Below are 21,214 nucleotides of genomic sequence, written 5' to 3' on the forward strand. Positions count from 1 at the left end.
AAAATACAAGATCTTCGGTTTATGAGATTTTTCACTCTTACAGTCAACTAAGTGATTTTGTCCCAGACAACATTTGCTGCTACTTCAGAATTTCCTAGAATAGAAAAAAACCTCCAAATATAAATAGAAAAGGTCTTTAATATGGAGACTCACAACAGTGACCACTCTGCATCTGCCCAGTATTCAAAACACATTCACTAATGCTCCTGCGAGATAGCGATGATCTCAGAAGATATCATTTACAAGTAGGAAACTAGGGACATTTAACGAGGTGCCAAACAAAATTCAGGATGAATAAAACTTCCTTATACACATGAATTAACACAAACACAACACAAAGGAAAAGCTGCATAAAGGGTGAATTTTCCTTCTTGCCTGTTTTGGGTTATTTTGCATCTTTGTGTTCATACCTGCCCCCACACAAGCGCTGTGCAAAGCAGAGATGATTGCAAGTGTGTGAAGAACACAGATCCGTGAGACTCTTCAAACCCCAGTGTGTCTGGGGGGCTGCTCCTTGCCACATCCCGTACCCCAGCCCTCCTCTTCCTCAGGGCTGCCAGTTCTGTACTGAGTCCCGCAGAGAGCTCCAGGGCCCGTGCCAGTGACTGCTGGGGACGCTCAGAGACCCATCTTCAGCGGGGGCTCGTGGGCAGCGGGGTATCGAAGGGGACCTGCCCCGGCCCCCAGTGAGGGACGCGCGGGGGGATTTAGGAGCCACCGTAGGGCCCGTAACAGCCTTTGGAAGAGCCTATGCCCTCCGGCTTCTAGCTAGGAGCCCTGCATGCTTGGGGAGGATCAAGGAAGATAATGCTGCTCCTCGTCGCTTCAAGACTTTTGCTAAGCCCTGCATGGTGAGTCACCCTGCTTGGCATGGGTGTTCTCACCCATCAGCATGTTGTCCTGTGATGTCCCTAGGAACACTTGGAAGCTAAGAGAGAATTTTACTCATTACAGAAGAATTACGGCATCTGCTCAAGTGGATCTTACACCTAAAATAAATACTGAAATGTGTTCAGATGGTTGGAGAAGTTGACCTGCAAGAGGGGGAAGGTAAAGATGGAGCATTCAGTGCATCTCCTTCTGCAGCTCCCTGACTCCTGCCCATTGCAGGTCACTGGTTTGGGCTCTAAGGAGACTACCTTGCGTTATGGCCAAATAACCTTCATGCAGAGAGTTTAGAAGATATTGCCATTGATTTTTGCAGCACCCCTCAAAAAGCACAGCCTGCAAATTACCTTCAGCCAGAGAAAGCCAGAGGCAGTTGGACAAGGAAAGCGTTAGAGAGGGGCACGCTTTCTGTCTGAGATTCCCAACAGAGGGAAGGTGAATGTGAAGCAGCAGCAGCCTCCTCCCCAGCTGCAGAGGCCGAGAGCACGGGTGGCTCAGCAAAGCAGGGAGAAGACGTACTACATCCTCAGGTACTAAGGATGATGATCTTAAATGGTAAGGAAGGGAGGATGGACAGATGTTGCCGCCCCTTCCACCACACCCTTGTGTCCTCCCCAGCCCACCCTTGGGTGGGAGCGGGCCCCAACCCTGCGAAGCAGGAACACGCAACCTGCCCGCGCTCCCCCAGGCTCTCGCGGGCACCGAAGGGAGGCAACAACCCTCCCCAGGAGACTGCCAGGGCCTGCGGGGCACGGCGCGCTGAGGGGCTGACGGGCAGCTTGCCACACAGCCGTGCCCCTGGGACCACCCGCCGGGGCACCAGGGCTCTCGGCAGAGCCCCACGGCCACGGGCGCCGCATCAGCCCCACGAGAGCCAGGGACAAGGGTCGGTCATGCGTGGGGACCCGCTGCTGCCAGCCACGTGGCACTGACGGCTGCTCGGGAAGCGGGCAGTCATCGATTCCTGTTTATGGCTTGTACAGAGAGACACGGGTGCAGGGTCCAGCACGGCTCCGTGGCCGCGTGCCCTGGGAGCACCAGCTCCGTGCCTGAGCCCCTGGCGCAGGGGGCATGAGAGGGGATGGGGTCCCCTGAGCCTCCCCCCGGGCTCCCCTGGGGCTGGGGCACTTCTGCCTCTTCCGTGGGGGACAAGCAGGTTGGGGATGCCCGCTGCCGAGCGCAGCCGGGTCAGAACGGCATCACACGCCAGAAGGCTTGTGAGGGCGAGTTGCCAGATGCTGCCCAGGCCGGATCCTGCTCCGCCCGCCAGGCGCGGTGGATCTCGGGGAAGGTGCCCGAGCCTCAGCATTCTCCTGTGTGCCCGTGCGAAGCGGGGGTCTGTCCCGCGTCCCTCATGGCCACCACGTTTAAGGCGGAGAAGGGAAGGGGAGCTGGTGACGGCACGGGGAGGAGAGCTCCTGGGCTGCTCAGGTGTGATGGAGGGCAGGTATCCCAGCGCAGCCTCACCGCAGTCACGCTGTTTTCCTGAGCGTGAGCATTTCCTCCTGCGGCACAGCCAGAGAGCGAAAAATAACCAGGCTTTCGAGCTCTTCGCCTTAGTGCCTTCCCCCTTCCAGAGGATAATAAGCTGCTTTTAATATTTGACATGTTTATTAACAGATGCAGTTGTGACAGCCGATGACTTCATATGCCAGTTACTACTGAAATGTTAGTAATAACTCGGAATTAACTGTCATAAATAAAAAAGACTACAAAGACAACTAGATGGTGTGTCACTCTGCAGTAATTTACTGAGACCCCGTTGGCTCTGGATGCAATGCTGGAAGGTCCTTTGTGGAGCTCCAGTCCGGGTTTTGCAACAGTCACAATATTTTGGCTGGATATTGTCTTAGGAGGTGGTACTAGTGGGGTGGAATTCCCTCATGCAGGAGTTTGCACTAGATGCCTTTACAAAGCTGGATACTCTGGTAATAATAATAATAAAAAGCCCCTACCCAGTGGATGGGGATGGAGTCTACGGCATTGAGACCAGGATTTATTAATGTGCAAATTGCTCTGATATGATCACATACTTTCTGCTTTGCATACGCAGGGAGCAGCGTGGGCTGATGGAGTATGAACTAGCCTGGGCGATCTTTACGAGCTGAAATCCTGCACATCACAGAAGGGTTTGTTTCTCTGCGCAAAACCTGGGAAGCTGTTAGAAACCTGCTTCAAAAAACAAGTGAACAAAATACCCAGACCCAAACGCACCAGACTTCTCCATGAACTCGCCATGAACATATTTTTCATTTTTTTTGACAGAAACGTGCATGTAACTTTCTCTGGAGGAACCGAGGATTTTTGTAGTTGGTCTTGTAGTATTTTAAAACTGAGAAACCAGTAGAGTCTTTTCAGCAGTGATGAGGGAGTGACAAGTCAGAGGTAAGGGTTTCAGAATGCATGTTTGTTTAGATGAAGCTTTTGCAATGTGGGCTGCTAATGAGGAACGCAAGCCTTGTCAGCATCCGACTTGCGGGTTTGCCTTGTGCAATGTGGATAATGAGTTCAGACAATGAAAGCTGTGAGAAATCACAGCACGATCTGTTGGGATCCCCGTCTCCCCCACCCCCAAGGTGCGTGGGGCTTTGCAGGGAAGCTGGGCTGCTGCGCGCTGTCCCCTGCCACTGTTTTACCTTCCCAGACCCGGGAAGGGGACACGGAGAGCTAGTCGCAATATTGATCAGTCCGCTGGAGCTCGTTGCTGATACTGGACCAGCCCCAGGGTCCCGCCGGCCGCAGCGCAGACGCTGAGTGCTGCGCAGCGGGCTGCAGTGCCCTGCCTGCTTTCCCACTGACTTCCAGAGACAGGAGCGTGCCCGAGCTGAGCAATGAGGGGACGAGGCAGTTAAGCAGTTGCTGTCTCAATATTGTCGTGGCTGCGCCCAACTCAGCCTCCTGCAGAGGACGGCACCCATGGGGGCACAGCAGGCACCCAGAGAGTGCGGGGTAAGTACGTACACCCGGGGTTTTCGGATGGGGGATCAGTGGGGAAATGGTTAACAGTGATCCTGATAATAATTAGACGTCCATGTTAACACCCCATGCTGATGTGCAGGGGAAGTGCTGCTGGATCTTGGCGCTGGGCTGCCGAGCCTGTGGGTTAGTGAGGGCTCGGGGCTCGCTGCAGCATGCTCCCGCAGCCCGGCAGGGACGCGGATCCCCAACGAGGGCTCGGGTCAAGGTGGCGTTTCAGCCTTCGTCCTCCTGGTTCTCCGCGCCGACAGAGCCAGGGTGCTGCGAGACGTGGGTGCAGGTGACTGGGGAATGGTCACCCCGGACTGCTGGGGTTTCTTGTAGGGTCAGCTGTGTGCGTTCCCTTGAATGGCCATGGAGACAGATGAGGGGGTGTTCAGGTGATGCAGTTTGGGTTTGAAGGGGTGTCTTACAGTAAAAGGCATGAAAATAGGATAATACTGGCAGAAGCAAATGTTGCATGGCACGGCAGGCATGGAGCCTTCGCTCTCCTGCGCAGGGGTCGGCAGGTACCAGTACAAAAAATCCTGTTACCGGAAGGTCTGTGGACTTGGATCAGTGCTTACAGTGCTGTTTGCGGTGGCCAGGTTTATGCTGAGATCCTGCGGGGACCCAGCACTTGCAGTGAAACATCTGCCCAAAGTGCTCTCCAGTTTGAATGATTTTGTCTGAAGTCCATCCATGACCCTGGAGCAGGTGAGCTCCTCACTGCCCGATCACCGCATCCCCGCTGCAGGGCCAGGGCCGCAGAGGCTGGGTGGGAAGACGGCGGTAACACCGAGGGCCTGGGAACGCCGGTGCTGCAACGTGCCTGGAAACCACCCTGGAAAAAAGGCTCGTTTCAGCTGGATCAGCTCCCTAGCCCTGGTGCGGCCGCTGCGAGAGCAGCAGCACCACCCTGAGGGACACGGTAGGGAGCGACCCGGGGGTGCAGGGGCACAGATGTGACCCCTGAGCACAGCCAAAATAAGCTGGCCATGCCGGCGTGCGCAGGCAGCGGCAGAGCAGAGCATAAACCCCATGCTTCCATCACCCAAGCTAGACTTGAGCTGGCAGAGCACCTCTCTGCCTGCACTACAGGGCCGTGAGACCGCAGTGAACGCCAGAGCTGGGGGCCAGCTCAGCCTCCCTTGGGCTGTGGGGATGGCCCCGGAGTGGGAAAGCGGGGACCGTGCAGCCGAGAGAGACGGGGACCGGCCGGCAGAGATACCTTCCCCGGGGCTGCGCGAGGGCGACCTGTTGTCTCCCCGAGGACGGAAGTGCCCGTCTTTGCCTGAGACCCTGGCAAACACAGAGACAGCCTTCCAGCCGTACCCGCCAACAACCTGACTGCCAGGGTGATCCTCCGGGATTGCAGTTGCCCCACACGCGCGTGCAGCCAGGTGGCATCGGCTGGCTGCAGGATGTCCTTCGTTGCAAACCACCCCAAGCAATGCCAGGCTCTGCAGAGCTCAGAGCTGGGTCCCCCTGTCCTGGCAACGCAGGTTGCTGTCACCCCTCAAAAAGGCAGAATTCACGCGTGCTTGCGCCAGGCTTGCAGCAATGGCTGGTCTGGAGAAAGCTCAGGCTGCCCTGCTCGCTCCTTCCCACCAACCGAACGTCCTGTTCTGCCCAATACCCAAAGCTGAGGCTGCTGATTATTTTTCCCAGTTGTGTTTTCTTCTGCTGCTGAGCTTGGTGCCGCTCCTGGCTCTGCAGGGCTCAGGTTTCCCAGGCAGTGACATTTTGGTGGGAGAGCCAGCGCACCGGGAAGCCCTGCAGGAGGCTCACACTTGGCAGATGCTTCCTTTGCACATGGCCAAGCAGAAAGCCCCAGGTGCTGCTTAGGGTCTTTGCCCCGGGCTTCGTCTCTGCTTTAGCCTGGAGAAGCTGATTAGCACAGCAGCTTGTGACTCCTGGGCTCCTGTAAGCCCTGGAAATTTGCTTTTAAAACACCTGCATTTAGAGTCAGTTGTGGAAGGTTGCTGTAAGCCCTTGTTTGGACACATTTATACTGAAATAAGAGGGGAATTGGCTATTGAGCTGAATGTGTGCGCACTCGTGCAGGACGAGAGCCTTAGCAGCCCTGGCTGTGCTTCCCATTTTGCATTAGACCCCCCTGCTCCCCGCACGCTCAGGGTCTCCAGGAGTGGGGGCTGTACACGAACATGGTGTGTATCCGCCCTGCAGCTCCTGGGGAATCTGCTGAGCACGTCCCTGCACAGCGATAGGGCCGTTAGGGTTGTTAAGGAGCCCTTTTGATGGAAGAGCAAGGTTTTCAGTGCTCTGGTCTGCGTTGCTCTGAAATGGGCTGGTTTGCAGTTCCTGGTCTGAAATTTGCGTTGGTTGCTGCTGTTCTAGTGCATTTTGTCCCTGGTTGGCGTTCGGTAAGTGAGTTATTGAACTGTAGGAGACTTAAACCTACCTGAAGTTGTACCTGATAGAAATAGGTTTCCTTTTTCAGTGACTGCAGCGAAATCCCCAGGCAGCTTCCCGGTCTGCGGTACCGGAGCCGTGCCTGCCGGGACGACTCCAGTGCATTTCCAGATGCTGCTCTGTTTTTGTGGGGAAGCAGCACACACCAAACCTGCAGCCTGCTTCAGGGCTTTGCTGCTTCCTTCTCCTCCAGACCAGTATGCCGCCTCTCTGCACTAGCAAGAGCGTAATGGAAATCCCCCAGTAAAAAATTTCCTGATGTTTTACAATGCTGAAGCACAAGCACTCCCGGAGAGAGGCCTGTGGCACTATTAATCGCAGCATTACTTGGAGCAGCTACTGTGCCGGGCGCTGCACAAGGCGGGCGAGGAGCTGGCGCTGAGCGGAGCGGGGGGAGCCGCGGGGAGGCTGGGGTGCTGCTGCGGCAGAGCCCGGGAGCGACTCCCCGCCGCCGGGCTGGGGCAGCGGGGCGGCCACGGGCGGGAGCCTCTCCTCGGCGTATTCCCCATTAGCGGGTCACAGCACGGCTCCGCAGATCCGGGGAATGCAGTGCAGAAGCTGGTGGAAGGAGTCAGACCTCAACAATGCTGTGGAGAACTCTGCTGCCAGATTGGTTTTTATTATTTTATTTTTTCAGTGAAGTTTATGGGTTAGGGATTTTGCAGAACTTGGCACTCGGATGTAATATCAAATGAAGACCTTCTGGTTCGGAAATTTGACTTAATGCAGCCTTCTTTTATTGCTTCAAAGATTAAGCAGAACAAAGTGGCTCTGCATGTGCATGTGCAGAGATGTTTGCTGGCTGGAGGCACGTGAGACACCCTGTGGCAGTCGCGATGACCGAGCCCTGTGTGCGTGGGACCTTCTTCCGTGGAGGGTTTCACAGTGCTGCTCGTGTAGCGTTAGCACTGTCTCTGCCTTGGCAACAGGGAAACACCCCTCAGAAAGACAGCGAGGCGAGAGAGAGAGAGACTTTCCCAAAGCGAATGAGGGCCCCCAAACCCGCTACCTGCAGCACAGCACTGCCTGCCTCCCGCTGCGGGGCTGGCAGAGCAGACAGGGAGCTGCGGCCACGGGGAGTCACCCAGCGCAGGCAGGACGGTGCAGGCAGAGCAGAGACATCGGGTTCGGGGAGCACGAGCACCGTGGGCACATCTCTGTGTGCCTGTAAAATAGGAATAATGGTGCCGCAGGGCTGAACGAGCTGCCTGGGGCGCCCAGGCAGACGGGGTGTTTGGTATTGCTGGTCCTGCAGCACCCCAGCTTGCAGCGTCTGTGCAGCCCGCACCCACTGCCTCTGCCTCCTGCCCAGTGTGGGGCAGGCAGCCGGCACTGAGCCGCTCTTCGGTGCTCACCTCTTTGCCCCTCTCCCTTGCTGCTGCCCGCCGAGGCCGGCTCTGAGGATGGTCTCTGACCGCACCTGGATGAGGCTCCGGCTCCGCACGCCTGCCGGCACTCGCCTCCCCGGGGCTGGTTCCTGACACCCGCGTCTCCTGGCAGGCGCCGGGGCAGCGAGGGAAGACGGGCGCTTTGGAGCCCGCTGGCTCTGCTCCCTCGCCAGGCTGAGGGAGCCGCACAGCCACACCTGGGGCTGCGAGCTTTAGACGTCTTGGGGAAGCTTTGCCTGCCAAGAGAGGGGAAGGCGTGCAGTGAGATAAACGCGTGTGTGGGCTTCTGCTTGTTTGAAAGATGCCTCCTCTCCTGCTGGCTATATCCCACCTGCTGAGGTTCAGCCGTGCTGCAAGAGGAGCTCGGCCGCTCTGAGGGGCAGGGCCGGACTGGGGAGGGTGCGGGGGGGCTCATGGTGGCAGCAGTGCCTCCTGATGCAGGGTGCAGGGTGCTGCGCCAGCATCGCCCCATCCTACTGCTGCTTGACACTGGCCCGGGGGCTTTGGTGGGCGCCGGGGAGCTGTGCCACCCTCGACGGGACGGCTGGTCCTGGTGCCGATCTGCAGGAGCGCGTCTCCTCCCGCTCCCGCGTAGTCTCCTTTATCTCCCCGCTGGCACCCGCTGGGATTTGTACCCCTGCAGCCCTGCTCTGGCTGGCTCAGACACCAGGCAACAGCTCATGGTGCCGAGAACGAGGACCGCCGCATGCCCCACGGCCCCCATCCTCACGTGTGGCCCTGCTCTCCTTAGCAGCCCGCTCTCGTTTCCTCCTCCTCTTCCTCCTCCCGCTCCCCTCCCAGCGCCTCTGATATCCGGGTGCCATTATCGTTATTTGACGGGCTTGTTGAACGTTTACACAAGGGCAGGTTGGGGAATCTGCCGGCAGCGTGGAGATGGCTGCTGCCGTAAACAACCTCCCCGGAGCCGGACTCTGCCAGCCCTGGGGCTGGGGAGGGCTCGGGGCAATTTGTCCCGGTTGCCGTCCCCCATGCCCGAGCCTGCCGGACGCGGGGCTGGGAGTCTGCTGAGCCCAAGCAAAACCTGGTGAACCCCTGCAAAACCGCGACTCTTCCTGCAGGCAAAGGCATTTCTGGAACCTGTTCTCCTTGTGTATTTGCACCCCCTAAACAGACTACCAAGATGAAGTTCAAATTCTCTGTCCAGCTCCAGGACCTGGAAACCCAAATTCCCCTGCACTCATGGCTGATGTCCAGCCGGCTGTTGGCAGCCGACCTGGCAGTTCCCGGGGGTGCATTACTGCTGCTGCTGTAATCCGACTTTGTCCTGCCTCTAGCCCTCGCACAAGCATCTGGTCCTTCTCTCCCAGACTCAGTAAACCTTTGGAGAGCCCGTTTACATTACGGATAGCCTGATACATTCAGCAGGAGGCAATATATCAGCAATTTAGTTATTGTGGATTAGGTCTCGAATAGCCCAGGGATATAATGTTGGTCTTTCTCACCTTGTGTGTAGGAGGACTAATGGTAAATTATCTGGATGGTTTACATTTTCTGGTTTGTATTGGAGCTCCCAAGGACCAATTTATCCTGATTGAATTGCAAACAAGGCTTACTGTCATCTCAGATGCAGGGGCCAGGTCTCTCCATAAATGAATTCAGAGCAATTCAGGTTACCCCAAATTCTTCCTGTCGATGGGATAATGGCATAAATCCTGCTAATGTTTAGACTGGAAATTGTTTGCAGCAACCTGAGCTTGACTGATGGCTGCAATAGCAGAAAGAATCAGAATTTGTGTCCTGAGGTGAGGGTGGGAAGAGCTGGGAGCCCGGCCCTTCTGCTGCAGCCTCTGCCGGTGGGCACGCCGCAGAGCCCGTGTGCTTGCAGGGAGCTTTTGAAACGTGGGGATCGTGGTAGTGACCCGCCTTGGCACTGGCTCTTCAGCATCCGGGATGCCAGTAGCTCTTCTGTGCTGAGTGGGCAGCTGCGGCCGGAGGCCCAGGCTCTCTTTGGGCTAGAAAGCAAGGAAACAAGGAGGAAAAAGAGTGTGCTTGTCTGGTGTGTGCTCGTGGCCTCAAGGTTTCCCGTGGCATTTCCCTGCCCTTGCACTGAACAAGCCCTGAGAGATGGGGTATGTGGCTGCGGCCTAAGCTTCACGCTGGCTCTTGGCACGCTGGGGCTGTACTTGCTCCCTAAGAATATCCCTGCTGCTGTCCCCGCACCGAGGGGACTTTGCCTAAACTGTGAGTGTTGTGTAAACACTGCAGGACGCGGAGCGGGTTCAGCGTGTACTTCCTGCGAACGCGCTTCACCTGCAAACCCGCCGTAATTAAAAACAAGGGGCAGCCAGACCGGGGCAGCGGCACCGTGCTCCCTCCAGCGCAGCTAGCGCTCAGCACTAATTTGGGGAGGGTTTGGTCCGTGCTGTACTGACGCTGCCCCGCTCACCCCAGCCAGCATCCCCAGGGTCCTCTGGCTGCGCCAGACCATGCCATGCCGAGCCATCTGTCCGGAGGGTCCTTCCTCTCCCGGCTGCCCGTGCTGCCTCACCCCCGCGCAGGGGAGCCCCGTGCTGTGCCCAGGTCCCTGCACGTGAGCACGGTGCGGAGGGAGGCTGCGGGGCTGGGGTGGGATCCCCTCTCTGCACAGCTCTCCGCTCTGGTAAACACTCCCAACAGCCCAGCTTAAGCACTTGACAGTGTTTATAAAGCAGCTTGCAGCAAACAGACTTGGAAGTGCAGAACAAGTTGGTGTTTACACAAGCGACTAATTATTTATTTGAAAATCCTGTGGATGAGCTGTGGGCTGTAACGACAAGCACATGGGGAGTGCTGTGCTCCTGCCCCAGCAGCGCTCAGCAGAGTTGCAGCAGGGACACGGTGAAAAGTTCAAAGCCATCGGGGCAGGAGGACGATGGCAGTGCTCTGCAGCGCCCGATGGCCTCCGGGCCTCACCGGCACACGTGAGCCAAAGCTGCCACGAGGTACCCGCTCCGGGGCACATCTCGCATCCAGGCACGTGCTGCTACAAGGCCCGGCAGTACCCAGGTCACGTCTCCCTGCAGCAGCTGACTCAGATGCTGCCAGCCCACTGCCGCTGCTGAGGGCAGCCCTCTCCGTTCAGGTACTTTGCTGCCGTAGCCGTAAGCACCCTACAGCTGGGCTGGGGCAGGGGAGCTGCTCCAGCCAGCGGCTCCTCGGCAGGTCCCCACCCCGCGGTGGGCGTGGGAGGGGGCCGGCACCCCGGGGCCCGTGTCCATCCCGCAGGCAGCGCGCAGGCTGCAGCCGGGCTTCGTTCCAGCACCATCGCCACCGGCCATTTGGGACATCGGCAATTGCGCAGTTATTATAAAGGGATTTTCTGTTTCATTTGACCTCACAGAGTGAATATTGTCACCTTTATTCCCACACGATGGCAGCTGTTGGCGGGGCTTTGCTCTGCCAAGCTGCAGAGAGAAGAGCGTGGCCCTGCCTGGCCGTGCCAGAGCTCTCGGTGCAGCCCGGAGGTCACCCGTCCTGCGCGCCAGCCACAGGACACACGGAAAACCACCTCTCGGGTCATTTCCCGGGGGAGCAGCACGCTGCTCCGCAGCAGCCCTGCCGCCGCTGCCTCTCTCCTGGAGTCTCTGAGGCTCCAGGGCGAGGACGGGGCACACGGCAGCTCCCGGGCTGGCTGTGCCCGGAGCCCTGCGTGCTGGGCTGCCATCCGGCAACGTCCCGCTGCGCTGGGCTTTATTTGCTCTCCAACAAGTTCAGGCACAGCAATTGGTTTGTTGCCCGGCCTGTCCTCCTGACATTGCCGTCTCGTAGCCCTGTCCAGCCACGCGTGTTGGGCAACTCACCACCACCGCTTGGCAAGGGCAGCGCAGCCCTTACAGCCGCGCTCGCTGCCGAACGCCGGGCCTCCTCTGCCAGCAGGGCCGTGCGAGAGCCGGCGAGCCCTGGGCAGAGCAGCTCCTGCGCTCGGCCCCGCTTGGCACTGCCTCTGCCCACGCAGGCAGCGCTGACCCTTCCCTGCAGCTCCAGGGGAACGGGAGCTGGGAGGTTTGGAAATTCCCTCCGAGCAGAAACAATCCCGCCCTGTCCCCAGACAGCCCCGTCTCCGGCTTGGGACTGCAGGCTCGCTTTCTGCTCGGCTCGACTACCAGCCCCAGAGGTGCCCACTTGATGGGAAACATCTTGTGTGCTTGGCAGTCCACAGAGGCCATCTGCTACTCGAGGAGGGGCGGCCGAGGGGGACTGGCACTATTTTAAACAAGTTACAGCTATAACCGCATGCAGCATCGGCAGATGACAAAGCTGTTTCTACTAGTTAGGTGTGCTAACTCTTATTAAGCCAGGCAGTGACTGGTGGGTGAGGTTGGAGGGCGATTCGCCCCGCGCTGCTCTGGGTGCCGCCGTCTGCCTGCACCCCCCGCACACCGCTCCCCCAGTTTGCCCCATGGCTTCCACGCTCACCCGCCACAGCGCCGAGCCCAGCCCTTACGGGATCGATGTCGGCTGTCAAGTTAATCTCTTCTCCTCTTCCTTTGCAGTTCCCGGGATTGCACTTGGAAACTGCAAGCAGCTAACGCTCGCTGCCAGAGCCCCCAGATGGGACTAGAGCCAAGCTCCTGCGCTCCGTACGGGGATGAAGGTAGAGCCATGTTACCTGCTACCTAAGCTCGCTGTTGCTGATGTAGATTGTGGATATGGTCCCGTACCAGGCTTCGTGCACAGACTCTCAGCTCTGATCCAGCCTGAGACGTTTTAGCGGCAGCAGAGAGACCCCCAGCTGTGGAGCGGGCTCCTCCGACCACCCTGCGACGGAGGGGCTGCAGCGCTGGAGAGTTACTATGCAGCTTGGACTGTTTGTGGTGGTGGTTTTTCTAAGCTCGATGGATCTAACAGGCAGCAGCAAAGTGGTGAAGGGCAAGAGGCAAAGACGAAGTATGTATGAAACGCTTTTCTTCTCTACTTCTTCTCGTGATGGTGTACGGGTCGTGCAGATGGTGAATGTGTTTACCGACACAGAGAGCTGGGCAGAGGCTCGGGGTGCCCCGTGAGCCCTCGGAGCTCCCCAAGTCCCGCTCCTGTGCAGAGACGTGCACTACCCTCTCCCACGGGACCTGCCACAGCCCCAAGCCGCAGCCAACTGCCCCGGCGCCCGCAGGCAGCGCCGGGCAGGGACAGGGAGGATCTACCTCCTATCACAGGGCAGGCTGTGGCTCGGGGCAGGGACCAGCAAGCGCTGCTCCCCGAGGCTGCGGCCCTCGGGTGAGCTGGCACCCACGGCAGCTCTCGCGGCCAGAGGAGTTCGCTCTGCGGAGCAGGACGGGGTCGGCCTCCCCCCTTCCCGCAGCGCCCCGGCTGCCACGGCCCCTGCCCGCCTTCGCCCCCGCAAGCACTGAGCGGGCCGGCAGCGGTGCAGGTCCAGCTCCCCGCCCCGCCGAGGCTGGCAGCCTCCGGGTCCCTCACCGCGGTCAGGTGCCTTCCCGGGAGAAGCGAGCAGCAGAGGGAAGGGAAGGGAAGGGAGCGTGTGAGCACGAGCCGTGCTTCGCTCCCCGTCCGCCTCCCCAGCGCTGCTCTGCCCGCAGGCTCCTGCCCCGCACCCTCCTTTCCCCGCGGCCACCCTGTCCCGCCCGGAGCCCCCCGGCAGGCTCTGCCCCGGGCAGCGGCCACGCAGGAGCGTGTCAGGCCGTGGGCAGCCGGGCCGTGGTGCGACCCAAGGTGCACGGGGAGTGCGGGTTTTAATTATCCCTCCAGCCCGGCCGGTCCTCGGCCGGTCCCAGCCCAGGGCTCACGCAGGGCGACCAGGCTGAATCGGCACAAAAGCAGCCACATGGGTTTGCCCTCATTTATGTAAGCTAGTTTTAGGACTGTTTTACATTAAAACTGTTTTAAATTAAATTATATAAAAATGATTTTATATTAAAACTGGGACTGCTGAGCCCTGTGAGAACAAGGAAAACTTGATGTCATGGCTAATGCTATAAAGTGCAATTTCCAGTGAGGGGCCGGTTTATACCTTTGCCATAGAGGCAGACCTTGGCACCGCGGCCCAGCGCTGCGGAAGGGATGGGGCCCGATCCCCCGAGGGTCCCTGCATACGGGGGGGGCCAGGGCCCAAAATGCCGAGGGGAGGTTCCAGTCCTGACCCAGCAAACCCGCCTGGCATCTGGACACCGAGGGTCCGTGGGGCTGGGGACCCCCGTCTGCTTTCTGCTTCATTTTCCGAGGCTGCGGCAGCCTCCGCGCCAGCGATGGGGCTGGGACAGGCAGCGGGGGAGCTGCCGGGGTCTCGGGTCACTGCAGGGGGAGAGGAAAGTTTTCTTACCTCTCGGGCTGGCATGTGAACACTGTGGTGCTCCGCGCTTGCTTTTGAAGTGTATTAAACACAGTATTGAAAAGAATACATTTTTAAATACACAGCTTTTCTATAAACAAGGACACTGCTTGCATAATAAACTAATAAAAATAACCTGCATTCTAGCCTGCAAAGAATGCTATTGGTTTCAAAACAAGCAGCATTTTATATGATAATTAAAAGCAGAAAACTCTCAAGACATGGGATTGAGTATTTTTCTTGGACTGAACTTAGGAGCTGAGAACACGTCTCTATTTTGGGGGCAGTGAAATCTCCTGCCAGATATAGTTAACATAAGCGGGGTCAGAGCGAGATGTAGCTTGGGACATGGCCTGGCCTGAAGCGCAGCGCAGAATTAGTCAGACGGTTTCGCTCCAGCACCGTGCGGCTCCGGTCCCCGCTCGTCCTGCAGCGTGCCCGCAGCTCGGCGGGGCGGCACCGCCGCTCCAGGACGCGGCAGGGAGGCACTGGCCCGCGCGGGCGCGTGTCCCTCGTGGGCACCTGCCCGGCGCGGGCGGCAGGGCTGATGGACAGGGCTGGGAGGCAGGGGGCTGGTGGGGACAGCGCTGGGACTCTGTGGAGAGCTGGTGGCTGCTCCTGGGTCCTGCTCCTCACTGCTGCCGCTGTCACGACCCTCACACCTGTGCTCAGGGCGGTGCTGGCACCCATGGGCATCGGGCACGGGGCCGTGACGCCCAGCCAGAGCGGTGCCGGGAGCCACAGCGAGAGCGTCAGTGCAGCAGGACCCCAGCCCTCGGGCTGCCCTGGCCCCTGCCCTGCCTGCCGGTGGTGCCGGTGTTTTGGGGCCAAACCCAGTGCGTGCAGAGCCCGGCCGTGCAGGCGGGCACTAACCGCTGCCTCTCTTTTCCTCTTCCAGTTAGCACCGAGCTGAGTCAGGGCTGTGCCAGAGGCTGCGACCTGTGCTCCGAGTTCAATGGGTGCCTGAGATGTTCCCCCAAACTCTTCATCCTTCTGGAGAGGAATGACATCCGGCAAATTGGGATTTGCCTACCATCTTGTCCACTGGGATACTTCGGCCTTCGCAATACAGACATGAACAAGTGCATCAGTGAGTACGGGGGTGGGAGGGAAAGGGCGAAATGCGGGAGGGTGGTGGTGCTTTGCAGTGCTTTGCAGGGGATCGTGCCGCCTCCGGTCAAGGGAGAGGCGATGCTGTGGCTGTATCGAAGGGGAGAAGGCGGTGCTGAGCAGGGCAGCGATTCACTCAGGGAATAACCCCATCATTTATGCCGATGTTGGCCAACGCACCTCGGGTGCCCAGGCGCTTCCCCGCCACAGCACCGTGCAGCCGGTGCAGCGTGCAGCCAGGCTGAGACGCTCCTTCCCTTTGACCAGCCGCTAGATACTGCCCGAACAGTGCCCTCAGAAGTGGGTAAGCAGCCACTGCCCCCATATCAGCCCTTCCATGCAGGTTTTGACTTGAGTTTTGGCCTTGCAGGTCTCTGAGAGCCTCTGTGGGTCTCTCCGTGCTGCGGGCAGGTGGTGGTAATGGACCAGTGGTCCATTAGAGCAGAGAGCCACTGGCGAAGCCTTCAGGGCTGGGTTACCCCGTTGCAGCATGCTCAGCACCGCCCAGGTACGCTGGGGATGTGGCATCCTGCAGGACATGTGGGAAGCTCTGTTACCTGGGCTGCCAGACTGGCACCCTCTTTCTTTGGGAGGCAGGAGGAGAAGGGAGGTCCTTTCAGCTTTTAAGGTACTGCTCGCACAAGTACCTTTTCTTCTCTCCTCTGCCTGTTCAGCGTAGCCAAGCAGCTCTCTGAATGAGATCCTTGGCCTGGGGCTGCCTCTTTCAGCCAGAGCACCAGAAAGAAGCTGGACATGGAAAAATGTGATCACTTCCCTGGCAGTTTCATGCAAACCACCCTCATGGCCAGATTTCCATCTAACTCCGTTTCTTTGCAGCCCGTACTGTAGCTGCAGCTGGAGCAGTTGATACGGGACTTTATTCTTTGCACTGTCCCACTTTGGCTGACTGATGCCCAAGCTGAACAGCAGCCCAAACCTTTTCCACCCTGCCTGATTTCGATCTAGCAGCGGCTGCTGCTGCCTATGAGAGCTGCAGCACAGCGGCTCTGCCCCGTACCAGGGAACGGTGCAGAGAAAACTGACTTCTGTCTGCGTAGCACAACCAGGCCTGGCAGGACGTTCAGAGGCTCGCCCTGGCTGTTGGCAGACCCCCTGGAGCCAGGAGCAAACTCCAATTAGCAGTCAAGAGCTTCCCGAGTCTTTTGCTCACATCAGACTACATGACGGCTTTGTGGTTTTTTTCCCCAGAATGCAAAATTGAGAACTGTGAGTCCTGTTTCAGTCGAAACTTTTGCACAAAATGTAAGGAAGGTTTGTATTTGCACAAAGGGAGATGTTACGTCACATGCCCCGAAGGCTACTCTGCTGCCAACGGCACCATGGAGTGCAGCAGTCCTGGTAAGTGATGCTCAGGCACCCTCCACCGAGCTTTTTGTGCGTCTGTCGGGCCCAGTCACACCTATTGCTAGGGTTTGGTTTAGATGATAAAACGAACCCCTCAGAGAGGACGGCTCATCGTACCTGTGTCGAGTGGGTGACGGTACAGGCCAGGCCCAGCCCTTCAGAGGGCAGAGCCCTCAGGAGACCAGCCCAGACGGGGAGCAGCACCCCAGCGTTGCTGCCCCGTGTTTGTGAAGTGTGACTCAGAGCTTGTGCGGTACGGCAAGGAAGGGGCTGCCTCGAAAACTTAGGAAGCTGCTGGGGAAACACATATACCCTTCGAGCCTACGGGGGGGAGAGGTGCGGTGGTGTGCAAGGGCTCCGGGCAGTCCTGAGGCAGCAACGGAGAAACACGAGTTACCGCTGGCCTCTCTTGTTACCTGGCAGCACAATGTGAAATGAGTGAGTGGGGGCCCTGGGGGCCCTGCTCCAAGAAGAGGAAGCTCTGTGGCTTCAAGAAGGGCAACGAAGACCGAACACGGCGGATTCTGCAGGCTCCCTCCGGAGACGTGTCCCTGTGTCCTGCCACCACGGAGGTGCGGAGATGCACCGTGCAGAAGAACCAGTGCCCCGAAGGTGAGCAGACGTGGAATATCTCACCATGCCTCCCCAGCATCCTTTGTTTGTCAGGCGCAAGTATCGCGCCAATTGTCCAGTATCGTCAATGCGCTGCACATCTCGCTACCCCTCTACAGTACAGGGAACACAGCGCGACAGCAGCTAGAAAGACCCCTGGGTGGAACCGGCACAGACGCCCGGGTGGGTGACGCTCAGCACAGCTTGCCACGTGTCCACGGGCTTTCAGATATTGGAGCTTCTTCCCTGGCCAGAGAGCAGCAAGGCAGCTGAGCAGCCGAAGGTGCACGCCTGTGCGCTGCGGTGAGGGGAGTCATCTTCTCCTCTACCAGAATGCTTAGGTCTGTGTTTTTCCCAGGAATTAGAGTGTCTTCAGGATGAATGGTGGTTTGGTCATCCTCTTACGGGATGGACAAGGATTGCAGCTGGGTTGAGTGTTTTGAGGGAAACCAGTTCTGAGCAGTGACTAACACCACAGGGATTAAACAGCCGGGCAGGGGGAGGCAGACACGGCCGATCTGATGCACGCAGCGGCGTGCGTTAGCTAAGGGGCTTGGTATGCAGCCGCGGAGAAACGCAAGTGTTAACGCTTCTGCTGCAGACCGACAATTACAAAGCTAAATCCTGATTTGATCCTTCTTCCCTGTTTATATTTAGGCAACAGCTCGCAATGCAAAGCACAGCCTGGCAGATAGGGCGGCTCTCGGGCACCTCTGTGCGTGGGGAGGGGTGCAGGCCCTTCGGGCCACCCCCGGCAGCAGCGGGCTGCGGGCCAGCTCACTCTGCCGGAGAGCCTCACGGTGCCCCTTTGCTTTACTGCAGGGAAAAGAAAGAAAAAGGAAGAGCAAGGAAAGCAAGATAATACAAATGGGAACAGAAATCGGAAAGACACCAAAGATGCTAAGTCTGGCACCAAGAAGAGGAAGAGCAAACAGAGAGGGGCCGCGGTCCCCGCGACGTCCGCTAGCCCTGCCCAGTAGCTGCCCCTTTACGTCACCTGATGGCAAGACTTCATTGCTGCTATGTATATGAAAGCTTTATTGAACCAGAGCACTGCTACACAACACGTACACATGTCCAGAAAGACAGACATATACTCCCAGACTGACCCACAGACCCGACAGAAACCACATACACAATACTTAAGGAGGCTGCCCACACACGCGCACCACCCAGGACCGCAGGAGGACGCTGCCGAGAAGAGGAGTGGGAGCGCACACGGAGGGAAGCCCACCTCCCCAGGGGACACTGCGGGGAGGAGAGGTGGAGCATGAGTCCGCGAAGGACCCAGACACGAGACTTCATGACCAAAGGCCTCACCTCGAGACCGGCCGCGTGGCCCCAGCGCAGCACGGCTGCAGCCAGAGGGACGAGACCAGACCTGCGCGGTCGCTCTCCCCAACCTGGGACCCGGACTCACACAACGGCAGTGGCCTCTTTCTCTTCCCCCCACCCTTTATTTTGTGTTTTAAGCTGTATGACTTTATCATTGCAAATACATGTTAAACGTTTGTGGTAAGAGGTCAGTGGTATCTGCCCTGAATCTGCTTCAAAGAGTTATTTCAAATTAAAAAACAAAAACCAAAATGACAACCAGCTTCCTGAGTGTGTGGTTCATGCCTTGGCCCCTATGGAGGCTGGTGTCCCACAGGACAGAGACTCACTTGTGGAAGGGAAACTCACCAAAGCTTTAAGAAAATCCCAGAAAACGTTGCCAGCTGCACTGCAGCCACAAATCAGCCGTCCTGTGCTCGCAGGACCCCAGCTGTGCTCCGCGGAGCCCCCTGAGGAATTTCCCACTGAAGGATCCAGTTAACATGCAGCAGATTGAGAAAATGAGAGGTTACAACAAACCGCAGGTTGCCGAAACATTGTGACTCCGCTTGTACAGTCACAGCTGCGGGACTCCATCCCGGGCTAGGGACACGCTCGTCCGTCCGCCCGGACACCACCCAGGCGCATAGCAGGAGGGAAGGCAGGCGGGAGGGGGAAGGCACAGTTCGGGCTCTGCAGAAGAGAAGCAAACTTTTAAGTTTGGTAGAAACTGCTGGTCTGCACGTCACTGACGGGAATTCCCTGGATCCAGCACAAGCGCTCCTGCTCTGCAAGAGCCGACACCTGGGCAGAGGAACCGGGACAAGGTCGGTGCAGGACAGAGACCTAGCGAGACCCGCGCGGGGCGCACGTGAACGCTGCCTTCTCTGCACGGAGAGCTTCACCCTCAGCAGTGTCACGAGGTGGCATACCGCTCAGTTTCCCTCATATTTTAAAACATGCGTCCTCAACATAAATATGTGCAGACATTTAATTCTTCTAGAGTTCAGCAAAAGCCCTCTGGTCCTGAGGGACGGAGCCAGGGGAGGTGCCGTGGCTCCCAGAGGTGTGCCCGGGGTGGATCAGTGACGTGCTGCTGGAGCTCCTAGCTCCCCCAGTAAGGTGATGGGCAGGGAAAAGCTCATCCCAAAGCTAAACCTGGCAAATACAATCTCCGCTGCGCTTGCTTTCATACCACCTTCTCTGCCCTGCGGTTTTGGAGGGCAGAGAGAGCCAGCGAGCGCGCGGGGACGCCTGCGGGAGAGCCCCCGCTCGCTCCGATGGGTCACCTGCCCGCGCCCGGCAGTCCTGGTCCTCTCCTGCGAAGAGCCGGTGGTTCGTGGCGCCCGCCGAGGACTCTGCTCCGGCAGAGGACACCTAAACTCTCCCGTCGCCCCGTTCGCTTTGTGGCTGGTTTGGCTCAGTGCAGGACGTGGGAGCTGCACAGTTGTTTCAGCTCCAGAGCTGTACCAAGCTCTCCGTGACTGCTCTGCTGGCAGCAAAACCTTTCAGCCCATCATCCACTCTGTGTTTAAGTAAACAAGAAGCCGTTATATCTTTTAAAGGGGATTCCATTTCAGCACAATGATAAACGACCAGCAATACCATGCAGAGAGAAAGAGGTTCTTAAAGTCATCCTTTGAGTTGTTTACGGATGATGTTCAGATGATCCCTGAAAGCCTCCCAGCTGAAAGATCCGATCTCACTTGATTTTCTAGCCTCAGCTAGCCTGGGAGATAAGTTTTTTTTTGTGCCATGGCGTTGCATGTAAGCAGAACCGTTTTTCCCTTCCGCTTTTTAGCAGCAATAATCAGTAGCCCTTTCATGAACCTCAGCTTGCTAATTCATAAACGACTCCCTCCTCCCTCCTGCTGCAGTATCTCAATCCAGTTCTCAACAAGGATTAGAGAGAAGCGAGAGTGCGTTAGTAAGGTTTTACAGACGGAGGCTCTGTTAACTGACTGGATTCCCTACAGTAACTCATGGCAATATTAGCACAACTATTTCAAAACTCAACTGCCTATAATAAATCAACACAACCTATTTTATAGAACTTCCTAGGGTTTTTTAGAAAAACCGACAAACTTCTTTCTGTTGTAGCCTTCTCCCTTCTTTCTTCCTTTTTCACAGCAAAATGGGAAGAAAAAGGGAGAAAGGCAAAGGAAAGTTTAAAATGCATATTAAGAAAACCCAAGATTTTGCAGTATGGGTGATTTTAAAATTAAATTGTTTTAGAAAAATTAGGAGGAAAATATAAAAAACAGGTCAAATTTCTTTTCTTTTTTAATCAGCTCGAGAATTATGCTTATTCCCACCCCAAGAGAGCTGGTTCATTTATGAAGCTAGAAACATTTTGCCTTTGACTAACAAGGTTTGCACGCTGAGCTCAACAGTCCAAGCCGGAGATTTCCTTAGATAGGTTGATGTCATCTCAACTCACATGCACGTGAACGCTCTCTTTCAGCCCACCAAACAAAATCTGTTGTGGTGTTCTCTCCATGGCATCACTGTAAAATATGCTTCTTTAAACAAATAAATAAATAAATGGGTTTGCTGAACACGCTTTGTTTGCTTTATTCACCAAAACTGGAGTCAAATCCCCACTGACCAAAAATGTCTAGAAAGAGAGAGCCTCTCCTACGTAACTTCTGTCTCCCTGCTACCGTCCAGAAGCCAAGCGTACCTATACGGATCATGGCACGGAAACGCTGCCCCGGCTCCTGCGCGCATTCACGTTCTGTGCTCTGACCATCTAGTTGCTGAGCTGGAGCAGTAGTTGCTAGATGCACAGACAGACAGATAGATCCTTTGTCAGGAACTCCTTTGCATAGAAAACGTCTTCATTTATACTGTTGAACGAACT

General features: G+C 57.2%; 1 protein-coding gene across 1 annotated transcript; it reads left to right on the plus strand.

Moving 5' to 3' along the window:
* The first annotated feature begins 12,431 nt into the window (after positions 1-12,431).
* RSPO1 (R-spondin 1) lies at positions 12,432-18,580 on the plus strand. The gene is made up of 5 exons (XM_075522455.1): positions 12,432-12,554; positions 14,849-15,040; positions 16,270-16,419; positions 16,849-17,037; positions 17,860-18,580. The coding sequence occupies exons 1-5, from the start codon at positions 12,461-12,463 to the stop codon at positions 18,015-18,017; spliced, it is 783 nt and encodes a 260-aa protein (XP_075378570.1). The 5' UTR covers positions 12,432-12,460; the 3' UTR covers positions 18,018-18,580.
* The last annotated feature ends 2,634 nt before the right edge of the window (positions 18,581-21,214 follow it).

This window comes from Mycteria americana, chromosome 21 (assembly GCF_035582795.1).
Source record: "Mycteria americana isolate JAX WOST 10 ecotype Jacksonville Zoo and Gardens chromosome 21, USCA_MyAme_1.0, whole genome shotgun sequence".
Lineage (NCBI taxonomy): Eukaryota > Metazoa > Chordata > Aves > Ciconiiformes > Ciconiidae > Mycteria > Mycteria americana.

Excerpts from the sequence above, each read along its gene's own strand:
- RSPO1 (XM_075522455.1), top strand. The coding sequence starts at position 12,461 with ATGCAGCTTGGACTGTTTGTGGTGGTGGTTTTTCTAAGCTCGATGGAT. Across the intron at positions 12,555-14,848 it reads GGGCAAGAGGCAAAGACGAA|TTAGCACCGAGCTGAGTCAG; the intron begins GTATGTATGAAA and ends TTCCTCTTCCAG. Across the intron at positions 16,420-16,848 it reads CATGGAGTGCAGCAGTCCTG|CACAATGTGAAATGAGTGAG; the intron begins GTAAGTGATGCT and ends GTTACCTGGCAG.